Source organism: Tachypleus tridentatus, chromosome 6, assembly GCF_004210375.1.
Source record: "Tachypleus tridentatus isolate NWPU-2018 chromosome 6, ASM421037v1, whole genome shotgun sequence".
NCBI lineage: Eukaryota > Metazoa > Arthropoda > Merostomata > Xiphosura > Limulidae > Tachypleus > Tachypleus tridentatus.
Genome location: NC_134830.1, coordinates 3,302,000 through 3,320,659, shown reverse-complemented (window position 1 = coordinate 3,320,659; position 18,660 = coordinate 3,302,000). Strand labels below are relative to the sequence as shown.

Below are 18,660 nucleotides of genomic sequence, written 5' to 3'. Positions count from 1 at the left end.
GTCAATGTGAAAGAGGCAGATGTTCAACTCACATTTTAATAGACAAGAAGGAAGAGGATAAGTTTGAAAAGCTAGATACATGAGCGAGACATTCACCAAAAGAAGAAATGCTGGAGAGAAATTTAATCTCAGATTCCTTCTGTCTTTGCATTTCAGCAATCCTGTACATAAGCTCTGCAAGTTAGATGTCAATGTGGTTTGTAAGTTTGAAATATCTACAAAATTTATTCCAGGTACGTTTCTGAGCTTTTTGTGTTATAGAAGAAGCAGAACGTCATATCTTGTCAACAATACATGTTTTGTGTGCATATACAAACGCTTCCATTTACTTAGAGATATTGTAAATATCAAAAGCACATTGCATAAAGATAAAGATGCTCTGCTCCACAGAGACAGACATATAATTGCAAGAATATCCTATGTGTATAGTAAGATACTTTAAGATTACACTGCATGTAAACAAATATATCATGAGTGCATTTTGCTCATATTCTTTCAAAAGTACAATGCTTGTAGTCAGAAATATTACATCAAGAAGCCATATATACAGGTCTTACTTTCTGGCATTCTTAACCAATGTTCATATTCACCAGCAACATCAGGGGTTTCTTTGCTGCCACCAAAGTTATCTATGGAACAACAACCAATAATAGAGTTCCACTGTGTAGTCAAAATGGGACCACTCTCCTTAAGACTGATGAGGAGATCAACTGATGATGGAGGGAGCATTTTGAAGAGATCCTCAATCGCCACCCAAATGTCGATGAAGATGCTGTTCTCCAGAATATCCCACACCAGCCTGTTGAAGACACCCTGAGCAAAATCCTGACTATAGAAGAAGTGAAAAGCGCTATTATGAAGATGAAGAACAATAAAGCTGAGGAATGAACAACATCTGAGCTGAAGAAGAAAGGGGACAGATCAGACTGTGGAAACTTAAGAGGTATCTCACTTCAATTCATTGCTGGTCAAACTTTGGCAAAGGTTCTCAATGATCGACTGAAACCTCTTGCTGAGAAGATCATGTCAGAAACTCAAAGTGGTTTCTGATCATCAAGAAAGACAACAGACATTATTTTCGCTGTCCATCAACTCTAGAAAAAAATGCCGAGAACAGCAAAAGCCCCTCTACATAGTCTTCGTCAGTCTCACCAAGGTCTTTGACAACATGTTTTGCAAATAATTGTGGAAGATCCTTGCTGCCAGCGGATGCTCTGCAAAGTTCATCATCATCCTGCATCTTCTCCATGAGTGAATAATGGCAATGGTTCAAACTGATGGAGGCCTAACGGAATCTTTTCCTGTTAACTCTGGAATGAAGCAAGGCTGTGTCATTGCACCAAACCTCTTCACAAATTTCATCTGTGCCATTATGTATCTCATAGGGCCAAGACTACCACCAAGCATCGAGATAGAATACTGGACAAATGGACAGCTCTTCAGGCCTAGCCACCTCAAAGAAAAGAAGCAAACATCGCTGACCTCTGTGATTGATATGCAGTATGCTGATGACAATCAGGTGTCGTCTCTCAGCGACCAGGGGCTTCAGGACATTCTTAGTACTTTTGACTTTGCTTACCAAAAAATGGGACTCTATCAACTTGACCAAAACCAAGGTTCTCCATCAACCAACAACTGCAACAGTCAACCATGTATTGCCTGCTCTTAAAATACAAGACCAGCTCCTAGTTTTTGCTATGTGGAAAGCCATCTCTCATCCTCTGCAGACATCGACTACAAAATCCAGTATCATTTGAAATGTGCATAAGCTGCCTTTGGATGTCTTCAAATGCAAGTTTTCTAGGATCGAGACATTAGGACAGTCACCAAGATGCTCTTATACAAAGTAGTTGTTATAAACACCCTCCTGTACAGATCCAAAACATGGGTCACATATCGTCAACACCTGAACCAACTGGAACACTTCCACCAAATGTGCCTCTGGAGTATCTTGATTATCAAATGGGAGGAATACAGAATCAATCACAGCATCCTCAAAGAAGCATTGATGCCACCATAATCAAGAACCACCTCCAAGGAACAATGGATCACATACTCCAAATGGATGACAGCTTACTGCTGAAATAACTCCTGTATGGTCAACTGAAAAATGAGAAAAAAACGAAAGGAGGACAGAAGAAGCAGTTCAAAGATGGCCTGAGGACAACACTCAAGAGCTGCAACACTGATGTTAACAACTGGGAAATTCTCGATCATGACCAAACTACCTGGAAATCCCTTATCCATTAGAGAGCAGAATTCTTTGAGTCCTCAAGAAGACAACATTTTTAAGAGAAGCAAGAGTAAAGGAAACAACACCAGCTACCAATGAAACTTATCCTTCTCTCTGAACTGACCTGCCCTTACTTCCAGAAAGTAAAGCCATCTCTGGACCTAAGTATAAACTTGGAGAACCATCCTCCTCAACCTTGAGAGATCGCCACGACAACAACTGCTGACACTAACTACACAGATTAAGTAAACTTTCATATCCTGTTTACATGCTGATGCAAATAAACTTTCATATCCTGTTTATATGTATGTATATAAACCTTTATATCTTGTTTAAATGTTAATGTACAAACTGTCATATGTTATTTACATGTTTAAATTTTCATATCTGGTTTGTATTTTAATATAACAGATTGACTTTATTTCCTTAAATTCTAAAACTTAAGAATTTATTTCTATGCATTGTGACATGACTGGTGAAACATGTAAAAACTTCTGCTTCAATACATTGTTTACATGAAACATTAAAAGTTCATTTGTTTCTGTTTACACTCAGTGACACAATATACCAAAACTTATTTCACTTCCATATACTGTTTACACAGATTCTGATATCAGATGTTTTCTATACGCTATTCTGATGCAACAAATAGTTGAAATACTGATATCCAAACATTAAGTAATTAGTTTATTTCATTCACAAACTCTTAGAAAAAGTTACACATATGATGATTTCGTGACTTTATAACACACTGAAGCGAAAGCAGATAAAAAATTTACTTAAAAATAATTATAGATAGCACAACACAGACGTTCTCCAGATGTGCTCTGCATGTATAATCTGTAGGTTAATATGAAGAAATGAGAGTCATCATTTGATAAAACACATTTACTGTTTATAATAGATATACACCTATAAAGGAACATTTTACAAGCTATGTGTATGTCTAGATTATTACTAAGTCATATTATAATACTGCAAAAGCAATAAACAAAACACTGCTCAAAACTAAAAATATGTGTTATGCCAACATTGAAATACATTTAACTTAAACAAGTTATAAAACAGTAACACCTAATATTACTTAACTATAAAAATATTAAAACTACATTTCATGTACAAGACAAAACTAATTAATAGCTTCTGCTCAAGTATGTTTGATTGTTAAATGCAAATTAAACACTAAAGTGAAATGTAAAAAAATGCATCTCTCGAGCAAACAGCATTGTATGCAACACATCAGTTAACATTAACTGCAGCTGAATAAATCACTTAATTAAAATGTTACAACATTTATCTCAATACAAAATAAACACCAGTACCACACGACACCAAAATGGTTTTCTCTGCAGGAATGACTGAGCTTATACAAATGAGAGAAAAGCTAATTAATATAAAACCACTTGCATGCAGTCAATCTATGAAGGACATACTTAAACACATTCCTACTGGTTATGTACAAATAAAAATGAGCTGGCAGGCTTGTTTCTTATTGTTACAATCAAACCATGAAAGAAAAAATATACCTTTAACAGTTGTTTATACAGGAACAAAAGATTTCCATGAAAACATTCTCTGTCAAAGAAACTACAAATTACTACAGTAGCCTTTTCATACCAGTTTCTTCTTGATAGAAATTATCAATAACTAAAATGTCACCTTTCTTTGGAAACAAAACAAAGTTCAAACATGATGTTCATGATATAAAAAAAAAAGATTTCACTTGAATCAAAACTTGTGTCATGATACAGATGAAATGGGGTTATGTGGTGACCCCATCTGAGTCAGCACTTTGTCTAACCATTGCAGAGGTCCATGCAAATGAATTTCAATCCAGCAGGGAGTAGAAGTCACATCCTGACGGTGGTACTCGGCCCCCCAGCCTTTAACAAAGCTCATACGAATTGTACACATCTTAGTGAGCTCATACACTGCTTCAAAACCATGATTAACTGCCTGACTCAGAAGCTGAGCAAATTCCTGTAAAACACAAATAGTTTATTTAATGGTCTTGTAATCAGTTAAACCCACACACAGTTTGATTCATAATCTGGATCTTAAGATAAACATACTTGTACAAAAGTAAATGAAGGCATTAAATAATGTATCAAAGATAATTAGCTGTAAGTAGCTTTAGTAACAAAGTCACACTTGTGTCCCATACACAATTATATGAACACTTGATAATAACATACATCTTTAGTTGACTTTCTAACTAAATAGTTAATTACAAGTCACACTTGTGTCCCACACAACATTCTATAGATACTCCCATAAATAATTTGCTAATGAGCCTGTCTTGAAAATTCTTTCATTAATATAAACAAATTACTGGGAATTGTAATAAGTTTAATGCAGTTTATCTAGGTCTATAAAACTATGTAAACTCTTCAAATAACACAAAGAGACTGGTTATTGTGATGAAGATCTCAAACTAAGGTTTCAAAGATATGAAATATTTTAATAAAAAGTGACAGAAATGAGAAAACCTGAAACGTTAAGTTGGGAACTCTTCAACATGATGTGAATATTCTTCATGTATAGGTTAATATTAATGTTAAGTTGGGAACTCTTTAACATGACGTGAATATTCTTCATGTATAGGTTAATATTAATGTTAAGATGGGAACTCTTCAACATGATGTGAATATTCTTCATGTATAGGTTAATATTAATGTTAAGTTGGGAACTCTTCAACATGATGTGAATATTCTTCATGTATAGGTTAATATTAATGTTAAGTTGGGAACTCTTCAACATGATGTGAATATTCTTCATGTATAGGTTAATATTAATGTTAAGTTGGGAACTCTTCAATATGATGTGAATATTCTTTATGTATAGGTTAATATTAATGTTAAAATTATTAGTGAGATACTGTGTAACAAATAACAATAAGTTCACTGATAGGTTGTTTTATAATAAAGCTACACTGGGGTACCTGCTGAAGAACTGAGCCCTGGATTTTAACATTTGAACTACCAACTGAAATACTGATGTGGTGGCAACACATATTAAAGTTTTTATACATAGGATTTGGAACCAACGTTCAACAGCCACAGAAGGTGCTTCTGAACAAACGTATTATGGAAAAAATCACCAGTACAAATGTCATCAGTGAATTAGTTTCAAATTACAAAGATATTTCTGTTAGGTTTAAAGAAACTATGAATTGAAGTTAAATCACATTGAAGAGGCAACATTTAATTGTTTCACCTTCAAATAATAAAGTTTGAAATAGAATTTCTGAATCTGAAACTTAGAAATAAGAAAAATAACCAAGTACTGTTAACAATAATTAAACAGTTCCTTACCTGGTTATCAAAGATCTTCAGACTGTTAACAATAATTAAACAGTTCCTTACCTGGTTATCAAAGATCTTCAAACTGTTAACAATAATTAAACAGTTCCTTACCTGGTTATCAAAGATCTTCAGACTGTTAACAATAATTAAACAGTTCCTGACCTGTATATCAAAGATCTTCAGACTGTTAACAATAATTAAACAGTTCCTTACCTGGTTATCAAAGATCTTCAAACTGTTAACAATAATTAAACAGTTCCTTACCTGGTTATCAAAGATCTTCAGACTGTTAACAATAATTAAACAGTTCCTTACCTGGTTATCAAAGATCTTCAGACTGTTAACAATAATTAAACAGTTCCTTACCTGGTTATCAAAGATCTTCAGACTGTTAACAATAATTAAACAGTTCCTTACCTGTATATCAAAGATCTTCAGACTGTTAACAATAATTAAACAGTTCCTGACCTGTATATCAAAGATCTTCAGACTGTTAACAATAATTAAACAGTTCCTGACCTGTATATCAAAGATCTTCAGACTGTTAACAATAATTAAACAGTTCCTTACCTGGTTATCAAAGATCTTCAGACTGTTAACAATAATTAAACAGTTCCTTACCTGGTTATCAAAGATCTTCAGACTGTTAACAATAATTAAACAGTTCCTTACCTGGTTATTAAAGATCTTTAGACTGTTAACAATAATTAAACAGTTCCTTACCTGGTTATTAAAGATCTTCAGACTGTTAACAATAATTAAACAGTTCCTTTCCTGGTTATTAAAGATCTTCAGACTGTTAACAATAATTAAACAGTTCCTTTCCTGGTTATTAAAGATCTTCAGACTGTTAACAATAATTAAACAGTTCCTTTCCTGGTTATTAAAGACTGTTAACAATAATTAAACAGTTCCTTACCGGGTCATTAAAGATCTTCAGACTAATCAAGTACTGTTAAGAATAATTAAACAATTCCTTACCTGGTTATTAAAGATCTTCAGACTACACCCAGGTGGTATTTTGCAAACTGTAGTAGGGTGAAAACCATGTGAGTGGTTACAGTTTCTACTTTGAACAAAGATGGCACTGTCACTGAAGCATTCAGCATATATTTCTCCTCCAACATAATACATGTGGACCCCTGTAGATTACAATACAATACCACTAAGTAATACATGTGTACCCCTGTAGATTACAATACAATACCATTGACTAACACACGTCAACCCTGTAGATTACAATACCATAACAGTAATGTTTTTCTTATACTGTAATTGTATCTCAGACAGATACTTCTCTCCACCCACTAAGTAATACACGTTGACTCCTGTAGATGGCTACTGAAACCTGGTTTCTGGCACAGTAAGGCTGCAGACCTACTACTGCACAAAGCACAAAGCTAAGTAATGGGCAATCTGTGCCTTGTTCCCATGGCTACTGAAACCTGGTTTCTGGCATTGTAAGGATGCAGACCTACTGCTGTGCCACAGTGGAGTAGAGAAGTACTTACTGGAAATACATTTTCACTAAATTATCACTTCCTTCCTCTCACAATATTAGCTAGAATCCCACACTGATTAGGAAGAGGAACCAGTATGAGGGAAGAACAGAGATATCTCCTGAAAGTGTCAGAATGTTACCACTGTTACTGAAAGAGATCCAAAGATCTAGAAAGGAGAACCACACCACTTCTGACCCAGGTACACTTCTTGCCTAATTGAGAAATACATTAAATCAAGAAGGGAAATGAGAGGAGCTCATCCTAGTGGGAGAGATTATGGTAGGAGAGTGTTCCTAACCACAGAAAGACAGCAACTCAATTCCAAAATGAAACTGGAAAAAATGGTGTAAAGTGGGTAGGGCATGGTAGCAAGTTAACTTAAAACCATGAAAGGATTAGATGAGGATCATATCATCTGCAACTCAAACCTGAGAACCAGAAAATGTAGAATGACTTCAATTCCTGAGTATTACATACGTATATAAGCCATCAATCTGGATACATGTCACTGGTATTGTAGAGAAGTCTAATCACATGCAATCAGCTCTTGCGACCATGAAACAAGTTGGTACTCAAAGGGCAATAAAATCCATGTACCAAGAGAGAATAAGGAGCAGTCAAGGATAGAATTGGAATAGTCCCATGTATCTCTACTGTGACACATGACAGAAAATGAATTAAGGTAGGAAGACAGAAAACCCAAAACCCGTGTGAGAACATGTTGATTGGTTTACTCGATACCAAACCCAGCCTGTGGGGCACCAAATTCTATGCAAGGGTAGGAAGAGGGCTCCCAATCAAAGGGTTAACTGCAGTTGGATATCTCACTATGTTGTATGCTAAATTGCAAACGAGAGGTTATTGCATTCTCTACACTGATAGAACACCACTACCACCTCACTCTGAACTGAATGGTTATAGCCATCTTATATGAAAACCATCCAGTATGATGTCTCCATAGTTAACCAGTCTAGCAGCTGTTGACTCCCATATCCCAGTAGAAGAAAGGAGGGTGAGAATAAGATCCCAAGTGAATGTCAAAACCCAAGACAATGCAATGGGTGATCACAAAACCCTTTATTTACTCATGGGCAACTGTCCCCATGGGTGGTACAGTGCAAATATTGCAGTTATTCACGTACAAGTGAAACACTCCATTTCAAAGGTAAGCATGATGAGTCAAAGAAAGAAAACAAGATTCACACTAGCATACAGTGCAGATTTAAAATTAAAAAATTCCTTGTGAAGTCACTTGCCACAGAGTGAGGTCCAAGTGATGAAAGTACAAAGATTGGGTCTCTAAAAGACCCATGTATGAAAGAGGCACAGCAGTGATAGTGCCAGAGGAGATAGATTTAGTTGTGGTGTTGGTAGCTTGTTTCTGAGAATACCAACTTAGCCCAGTATCCAGGAAAACTGGACAGAAGTAGATGATAGAGAGAAATGGGCCAGTCAATTTTGAATATCAATGAGAATAGGATGAGAATAACGTGAAATTATTCCAGGGTTGGTAGACAGCTAAGAATTGCTATAAATAGTACAGTACATGATCTAGGGCAAGAGAAATGGTGTACAATTTGACAGCAAATACAAAAACTGTAGAGGGGATCTTATGTGAAACCACCACATCACAATAAACTATTGCAGAGTCGACAGAGTCACCTAAATTTGAATCATCCATAGGTATGGGAAGGAAAAGGTGGTTCAAAAGATGTTTGGCAAACGGAAGACGGTACTTCCAGCTGGGAGCATCCACCTTCTTCAGATGACTCAAAAGAAAAGTCACATTTGTGGATGGTGATAACCCATGGTGGGATGGGCTGATATGTGGAAACAGCACCTGAATACAAAGGTAAGGATCAAATTTTTGAAGTATACAGTAAAGACAGTTGCAAACAATGAAGGTATAGTGAAGGTTCACAAGAGTCAGCATACAAACTTTGAACTGGAGAAGTGCAGAAAGCCCCCACACAAAGCCAAAGCCCCAGATGATGAATAGGGTAAAAACACTTCAAGGCCATGGTTCTAGCAAAGCCATAGACCATAGATCAACAGTGCAGTTTTGATCAAACAAGGGCACGATAAATCTTAAGCACAAAAGATTGAACCACTCACCAAGAAATGGAAGATGTGTAACTGGTTGATATGTGGAATGAAAGTCAGCTTACGGTAAAAGAACTTTGCCGCAGAGACCACAGGAAGCACAACTTCTCCAAGATGGAGCCCAGGATCAAGGTGAATATGACGTTGGTAGTGTCAGAAGGGATCATTACAGAAAATGTCTGACAATGGGAAGGGATCTCAAACCTAACAAATGGCTAGGAGCTCTAGAACATTGATAGGTAAAGCTTGTTCATCTAGAAAACAATTGCCCAAAGACCCCTAGAGATCAGCCCATACTTTCAAGTCCTGAAAGGATGCATCTGTAAAAAAATACAAGCCTAGACAAAGAGGAGGAAAGTGTGGCACCCACTGATGTGCAAGTCTTATCCACACACCAAAGGAGATTATCTACAAGGGAAGAAGGAAGAATGGTGGGATCATCCAGAGATACCAAGGAAAGTTCCATCGATTATACAGAGTCCAGTGAAATGAGCGTATGTCTGAATAGCTGTGACGGATTAGTGATGTCATTGAAGGCCACATCCCCAAATATGCATGCAGAAAATGAAGAAGCAGACAGAAAAAGGTGAACTGACAATTCCAGAAAACAGTCTGAGTGCAGAAGATTAGACCTGACTGAAACAAATGTTGAAAAAGCCATCCAAATGGACAAGGTTGTGAGTAGGATGGACAAAGGACTTCTCCAACATGATAAATCTGTCTACACAAGCAGCTTTAAGAAGGAACTTATGAGTTAAGTGGCTTACTTCTGTTCAGTATGGACAAGAAGTAGCCAATCCTCAGACCACCACCAACTATCTATGTAACAACAATCCTTGGTACACCACCAGGAGTTACCTTCATAGCAACAATTCTTGGACCACCACAAGTTATCTACATAGCAACAATTCTTGGAGAATCACAAGTTACATACATAACAATTCTTGGACACTACCTTTAATTATCACCAAGGACAGTACCTTCATTTACCAAAGAACATGCATTAACACAATTAAATATAAATGTATTTCACTTCAATCTCACGTCATTTAGAACTTTACAATAATTTACTTCACTTCTATTTCATATCATTTAGAACTTTACAATAATTTACTTCACTTCTATTTCATATCATTTAGAACTTTACAATAATTTATTTCATATCAATCTCATTATTTGTAACTTTATAATAACATATTTCACATCAACTTCATTGTCTCCAACTTTACAATAATAAATTTCACATCAGCTTCATATTGTTTAAACTATAAATTTTATGTATGCCACATAAAGTTCCTCAATATAACTTCATTTTTTAGTTTCTGTCATTGTTTTTAGTTACTATTTTTTTGCAAAGCTACACAAAAGCTATCTGCACTTGCCATCCCTAATTTAGCAATGAATGACTAGAGAGAAGGCAGCTAGTCAGCACTGCCAACTGCAAATGCTTGTGCTACTCTTATCAATGAATAGTGGGATTGACCATTACATTATAGTATACCCTCATCCCTCAACTGAAGTGGTAAGTAATTTAGCAGGGCAGGGATTCAAACCCTCAGATTGTAAGTCAAGCACCCTAACCACCTGACATTTCACTTACTAAGTTACTTATTTCTGCACCCTAACCACCTGACATTTTACTTACTAAGTTACTTATTTCTGCACCCTAACCACCTGACATTTCACTTACTAAGTTACTTATTTCTGCACCCTAACCACCTGACATTTCACTTACTAAGTTACTTATTTCTGCTCCCTAACCACCTGACATTTCACTTACTAAGTTACTTATTTCTGCTCCCTAACCACCTGACATTTCACTTACTAAGTTATTTATTTCTGCTCCCTAACCACCTGACATTTCACTTACTAAGTTACTTATTTCTGCACCCTAACCACCTGACATTTCACTTACTAAGTTATTTATTTCTGCTCCCTAACCACCTGACATTTCACTTACTAAGTTACTTATTTCTGCACCCTAACCACCTGACATTTCACTTACTAAGTTACTTATTTCTGCACCCTAACCACCTGACATTTCACTTACTAAGTTACTTATTTCTGCACCCTAACCACCTGACATTTCACTTACTAAGTTATTTATTTCTGCTCCCTAACCACCTGACATTTCACTTACTAAGTTACTTATTTCTGCACCCTAACCACCTGACATTTCACTTATTGTTACTTATTTCTGCACCCTAACCACCTGACATTTCACTTACTAAGGTTACTTATTTCTGCACCCTAACCACCTGACATTTCACTTACTAAGTTACTTATTTCTGCACCCTAACCACCTGACATTTCACTTACTAAGTTACTTATTTCTGCACCCTAACCACCTGACATTTCACTTACTAGGTTATTTATTTCTGCACCCTAACCACCTGACATTTCACTTACTAGGTTACTTATTTCTGCTCCCTAACCACCTGACATTTCACTTACTAAGTTATTTATTTCTGCTCCCTAACCACCTGACATTTCACTTACTAAGTTATTTATTTCTGCTCCCTAACCACCTGACATTTCACTTACTAAGTTACTTATTTCTGCTCCCTAACCACCTGACATTTCACTTACTAAGTTACTTATTTCTGCACCCTAACCACCTGACATTTCACTTACTAAGTTACTTATTTCTGCACCCTAACCACCTGACATTTCACTTACTAAGTTACTTATTTCTGCACCCTAACCACCTGACATTTCACTTACTAAGTTACTTATTTCTGCACCCTAACCACCTGACATTTCACTTACTAAGTTACTTATTTCTGCACCCTAACCACCTGACATTTCACTTACTAAGTTACTTATTTCTGCACCCTAACCACCTGACATTTCACTTACTAAGTTACTTATTTCTGCACCCTAACCACCTGACATTTCACTTACTAAGTTACTTATTTCTGCACCCTAACCACCTGACATTTCACTTACTTTGTTACTTATTTCTGCACCCTAACCACCTGACATTTCACTTACTAAGTTACTTATTTCTGCACCCTAACCACCTGACATTTCACTTACTAAGTTACTTATTTCTGCACCCTAACCACCTGACATTTCACTTACTAAGTTACTTATTTCTGCACCCTAACCACCTGACATTTCACTTACTAAGTTACTTATTTCTGCTCCCTAACCACCTGACATTTCACTTACTAAGGTTACTTATTTCTGCTCCCTAACCACCTGACATTTCACCTACTAGGTTACTTATTTCTGCACCCTAACCACCTGACATTTCACTCTACTAAGGTTACTTATTTCTGCACCCTAACCACCTGACATTTCACTTACTAAGTTACTTATTTCTGCACCCTAACCACCTGACATTTCACTTACTAAGTTACTTATTTCTGCTCCCTAACCACCTGACATTTCACTTACTAAGTTATTTATTTCTGCTCCCTAACCACCTGACATTTCACTTACTAAGTTATTTATTTCTGCTCCCTAACCACCCTACTTGTTACTTATTTCTGCACCCTAACCACCTGACATTTCACTTACTAAGTTATTTATTTCTGCTCCCTAACCACCTGACATTTCACTTACTAAGTTATTTATTTCTGCTCCCTAACCACCTGACATTTCACTTACTAAGTTATTTATTTCTGCTCCCTAACCACCTGACATTTCACTTACTAAGTTACTTATTTCTGCACCCTAACCACCTGACATTTCACTTACTAAGTTACTTATTTCTGCACCCTAACCACCTGACATTTCACTTACTAAGTTACTTATTTCTGCACCCTAACCACCTGACATTTCACTTACTAAGTTACTTATTTCTGCACCCTAACCACCTGACATTTCACTTACTAAGTTACTTATTTCTGCTCCCTAACCACCTGACATTTCACTTACTAAGTTATTTATTTCTGCTCCCTAACCACCTGACATTTCACTTACTAAGTTACTTATTTCTGCTCCCTAACCACCTGACATTTCACTTACTAAGTTACTTATTTCTGCACCCTAACCACCTGACATTTCACTTACTAAGTTATTTATTTCTGCTCCCTAACCACCTGACATTTCACTTACTAAGTTACTTATTTCTGCACCCTAACCACCTGACATTTCACTTACTAAGTTACTTATTTCTGCACCATAACCACCTGACATTTCACATATCAAGTTACTTATTTCTGCTCCCATGTTTTTAACAATTTCTACACAAGTCTTTACTACAGTCTCCTGAAGAACATTGTTTTTTTAACCATATATTATTAGCCCTTTCAGCATAGGCTCAGTCACTGGGACTGAACTCATAACCATTTTGTCTTGTTATAGTTTTCATGCTATTATTTCTAAATTAGTAAGTGTATGTTCATAAAATTTGGCACATTACCAATAAACACTATAATACTTCGATACACAAAATATAAACTTTTCAAAGTGTTAATGTTTGTTAAGCACTGTCTTCTCTTGTCTTTTATTTTCCTTGCATGTTGCCTATCCAACATGCAAAATGATTTTGATTTTAAGACTAAAAATACTTATGAATCAGAAAATTTTCAAATTTCATATGCACTTATAATGTCCAGATACTTTCATCAAATATTTCCTGAGATAAAACTTGTATTTCATCTGTTATTTTAACTTATGAATCTCTGTACAGGTTTGGTAGATTTGATCAATCCTGTAACCACCATTAAAATATTAGAAAATTACCATAAATCATGTTCTGGCATGACTATACATAACACAAAAAACATGCATTTCAACTAAATAGCTTAAGTATACCAACATTATGCATCTATATAGATTTATTATTTTTATTACATAGACCTTTCAGTCATACCTAGCTAACAATACAGATGTTATAATGATGCAGCACACATGCATCCATGTCACCATATCCAGTAATATAAAACTGATCTATCTTGGCTCTATTTTAGTGGACTAGTATTTGGTAAAATAAAGTCACATTTCAATTATTATAAATCCTACATGTTTCTAGTTATAACCTTGTTTGTCATAACATCAATAAATATTAAATTTTAAAAATGTAGTGTGTGAAATAAACATTTGAATAACAAAATCAATTAATACCATAGAATTACATTATAAATTAATACCATAGAATTACAGTATTATTCATCATGTGTAATAACTTAATTTAAAAACTATGACATTTCAAATAGGCTAAAGACTGAACTTACCAGCATGAAGGTTTGTCTTTAAAGAAAAAGATTTGATTATATTTGAAAATGATCAAGAAAAACACTGATTGGCCATTCTGTGCTTGCAATTGGTTTTTCACATGCCATATATAGAAGTAGGTGTTTATAAGGGATCATTTCCAGAAACAGAAAGAGGTGAGTGGGGGCCACTGGGTTTGATTTACTAAATATAGGTGATAGCTCAACAAACAATGTTTTCATTTGATATTACACCTTGTCAGTATTGGCAATTTCAGTTCCTAATTCATACAAGTTATAAACTATGTATTTTGACATCACAAAAATATAACTTAAGTTGATGCTGCATTCAACATGCTATGTGACACAAAAAATAGATATTTTGGTATGTTTGTACAAACTATAAATTATGTATTCAGACATCATATACATCTTACTAAACATGTGCTGCATTCAACATGCTATGTGACACACAAAAATAGATATTGGTTGGTTGGTTTGGTGTTTTATGGCACAAAACAGCTAGGCTATCTGCACCAAAACATCTGGTAAAAAGTTAAACTTAAAATAAATTTAGTAAAATTCATAAAAGGAAATTCAGATGAAATAAAACAAAGTTTAAAAAACAAACGGCATTAAAACCAATGTTAACATCTAGTCTACAGTGTTAAGATAAAAGCTACAGTAATACAATTTGTACAGAACTTTCTGTAGCATAATTGTAATTGTCATAACTTGCCAGGAAGACAAACAGGTAAGTTTAAAAACCACTTTCAGTCACCTAAAGTTGGCCTTTCCAGTCCTGGTTCCGGTTTATTTGACTTTATGGCCATTTTCAAAAAGTAATGAAAGTTTTAAAAGATTTGTAGCAAAATTTTAATAATTATAACTCGCCAGGATGGCTAACAGATAGTTCAAACAGCAGCGTTAATCCCCTGAAGTTGGCCTTTCCAATCCTGCTTTCAAATTATTTGACGTTATGGCCATTTTCTAATTTCAAATCAAACTAGATGGACTGATTCCTAAAAGGGAATCCCATTAAAAAAGTTCTAATGTATAAATTAAAACAACTTAAATAACATTAAAAAGATTAATGGCCTTTAAAAAACTACAAACATAACCAAGGTGGACAGTGTCACCATCACCAATAACACTAATGTTACACACAAATCTTGAGACAGAACATGTTTAAAATGGTGCCGTCATTGAGAGTTGCAACTACAGCAAGACAGCAAACTGTGGCTTATTGTGACTATAAACTGTGTATTTTGACATCACAAACATCTAATTTAAACTGGTGCTGCATTCAACATGTTATGCGACACACAAAAATAGATATTTAGGTATGTTTGTTTAATATTTACATTTAAGTTAAGCAGGTAAATAATGTATAATATGAAAATTTAATTATAATCTATAGTTTGATAACCAACTTCAAGAGATAAATTCATAAAAGTAGAAGTTCAATAACATTCTGAATGCAAGTCAACAAATGAGATGACATGGCCTTTGACCTGTGACCCATCACAATGGAGTTAATTTATTTCATTTCACCATTAAGTTCAAATCTAGAAAATACTTTAAACTAGCAGGCCCACACTCCACAGTTTCTCTCTGGATAAAGGTGCATGATCAAAATGTTGAGTATTAACTTTAAAATATCTTTCAAACTGCATGTAGCTAACCACTGTACTGTATCTCTTTACAACAAATGAGATGACACTTATTTCAAATAAAAGTTCCATGACAACATGATTGAAATATCTAAACTCAATTCCTGGTCTAGTGCCTTCTACTACACACAAGGCACACTGCTACAAATACTAGAATAAAATGTTTCAAGCAATAAAACTGTGTGACTATCATCACCTTGTTTGGTTATTTCTCTCTCTAAAATCAACTGACATACTCAAGTATTCTGTATGTAAAATGCAACACTTAAAAATGGTAAAATTTCTATTATAAAATTACAGTTTCTAATTTCCTCTAGTGTTATGGTTTGTCTAAATGAATTCTTCTTTCCTAACTCTTAAGATATATCAACATAAATATTATAATAATCTTACGAGAAATCATTGCATACGTCATAATTCTCTTAAGATATACCAATGCATATAACTCTCTAGGCATAACAATGTGTATGCATATAAACAAGTCTTAAGACTCATCAGTGTACGTATTATAATACAACTGTTAACAATATAAGTATTTCAGGTTAGATATAAATCAACAGTGTATAAATTCACTGAAATATAAAAACAGTGATTCATATATAAATTTCTGAGGCAACATTTGGATGCATTTGTAATTGACAACATGGCAAATAATTATGAAATAAACAATAAACTACCTTTTCCAATATGTCTTCTTGTATTTTCAATTGTGGAGTTCCTATTTACATTTGAGAGAAGCCCAAGACAAAATCTGTGGTTGTTATTTGATGGATCTGTGAAACCGTCAATGATTACGCTATGATGTTGAGCATGAAAAACTTCTCCAACACGAGAGTTTAGTTCATAATATGCAATAGAACACCAATACTGAGGCTCGGAATATGTGACTGGAGACATGTCTAGGAAACGAAAACCATCATTTTAAATAGCATTAAAACTAAATTAACATAATTAGTCTAACCATTTCACCAATGTCTACATACAAAACTAACACTTCAATAAGTTAGTACTCTACAAACAATATCAACCTTTTCAGTAATGATGCTCCATTTATTTTACAAACTTGTAGAAAAAAAATCTGTCTAATATCTAAGGTTTTCATTTTAATCCTATCCTAAACAATACAAGTTGTACTGCTTTATTAAACGCTATTACCGAAACACAAATATTTTAGTACTAGAATCACAACAGTAACCTACCTTCAGGAAAGTTAACTTTTAGTACTAGAATCACAACAGTAACCTACCTTCAGGAAAGGTAACAGCTTCATCACCTTTGGTCAAAGTCAGCATGGCAAGAAATTTGTAATTACTATATGTGAAAAACTGGTAATTCAAAAATACAAAATGTATTTTACAAATATGAAACTTAAACTATGAAAATTAATGCTATAAAATATTATTTAAAAAACTATCCTTATGTTTGTGTACAAACATACAATTATCATTTGTACACTGATATATTTTATGTTCACAAATATGTTGTGCTGTTTTACCTTCCTAACCTATACTGGCAAAAAAACATTTCTTCATTGAAATGTAAAAGATAAAACTAAAATATTCATTAACAAAAATCACAACACCAGTGTTTTCCTGTGAACAATAACAAAACTCACAACATCGGTGTTTTCCTGTGAACAATAACTTTATTTGTGTAAATTTAAAAGAAAAACTAAATGTTTAATGAACAATATAATCTACTATCTTCAAGAGACTTTGGGGAAATGTCAGATTTTCACGTGCAAATTTAAAACTCAATTTTTAGTGGTTGTAAGAGAAGCATCAACAAATTTGTCACAATAATATAATACAGCATATTGTGTGGTTCATTTCAAGCTCACTTTAGTTTTATTAACTAACTAGTATTTATATTGATTTTTCTCAGCATGGATAAAATTGATATTCATGTAATTTTCTTGTATAACTTCACAGCTAACGAGTGCACAACACAGCACTAGTTTAGGAGATTTTACTCTGGTAACAAGTTTTGAAAACGAAACTAGTGGCTTTCATCAGCCAGCCATTAAGGATGATGAATTAAAGATCTCAGTTGAATCCGATATCTAACAATTTGCTGACAAACTTAGTTATTCAACAGGATCCTGGTAAATTGAAGCAACTGGTGAGGTGAAAAAGATCAATGGATACCTCACAAACTGACTGCAAACACATCAAATGAGCCAAAATTTGTTCCTCAACAGCAATGACCTGTTCCTCCACATCAAATAAGATGAGTCAAAATTTGTTCCTCAACAGCAATGACCTGTTCCTCCACATCAAATAAGATGAGCCAAAATTTGTTCCTCAACAGCAATAACCTGTTCCTCCACATCAAATAAGATGAGCCAAAATTTGTTCCTCAACAGCAATAACCTGTTCCTCCACATCAAATAAGATGAGCCAAAATTTGTTCCTCAACAGCAATAACCTGTTCCTCCACATCAAATAAGATGAGTCAAAATTTGTTCCTCAACAGCAATGACCTGTTCCTCCACATCAAATAAGATGAGTCAAAATTTGTTCCTCAACAGCAATGACCTGTTCCTCCACAGAATTGTGACAAAAATGGATTGTTCACAACAATCCAGATAGTGTCTTGACTATGAAAAAGCATTAAAACATCTGCCAAAGCCAGATCATCATCCTGGGAAGCCTATGGTCAGTGTTGGGTGGTCATCAG

The 18,660-nt window shown here is 34.7% G+C and overlaps 1 protein-coding gene across 7 annotated transcripts in view; it reads right to left on the bottom strand.

Moving 5' to 3' along the window:
- Positions 1-2,899: 2,899 nt before the first annotated feature.
- LOC143251846 (protein mothers against dpp-like) overlaps positions 2,900-18,660 on the bottom strand; it is a 37,234-nt gene continuing 21,473 nt past the window's right edge. For 4 of the 7 annotated variants that reach the window (XM_076503117.1, XM_076503119.1, XM_076503120.1 and 1 more), the window contains 3 exons: positions 16,659-16,880; positions 6,520-6,680; positions 2,900-4,213 (listed from right to left, as the gene is read on the bottom strand). In XM_076503117.1, the coding sequence (XP_076359232.1) occupies positions 3,974-4,213; positions 6,520-6,680; positions 16,659-16,880 (623 nt within the window). In that variant the 3' untranslated portion in view covers positions 2,900-3,973. Of the gene's footprint in view, positions 4,214-6,519; positions 6,681-16,658; positions 16,881-17,227; positions 17,255-18,660 lie in introns of all 7 variants that reach the window. The other 3 variants (XM_076503113.1, XM_076503115.1, XM_076503114.1) reach the window with 1 other exon arrangement.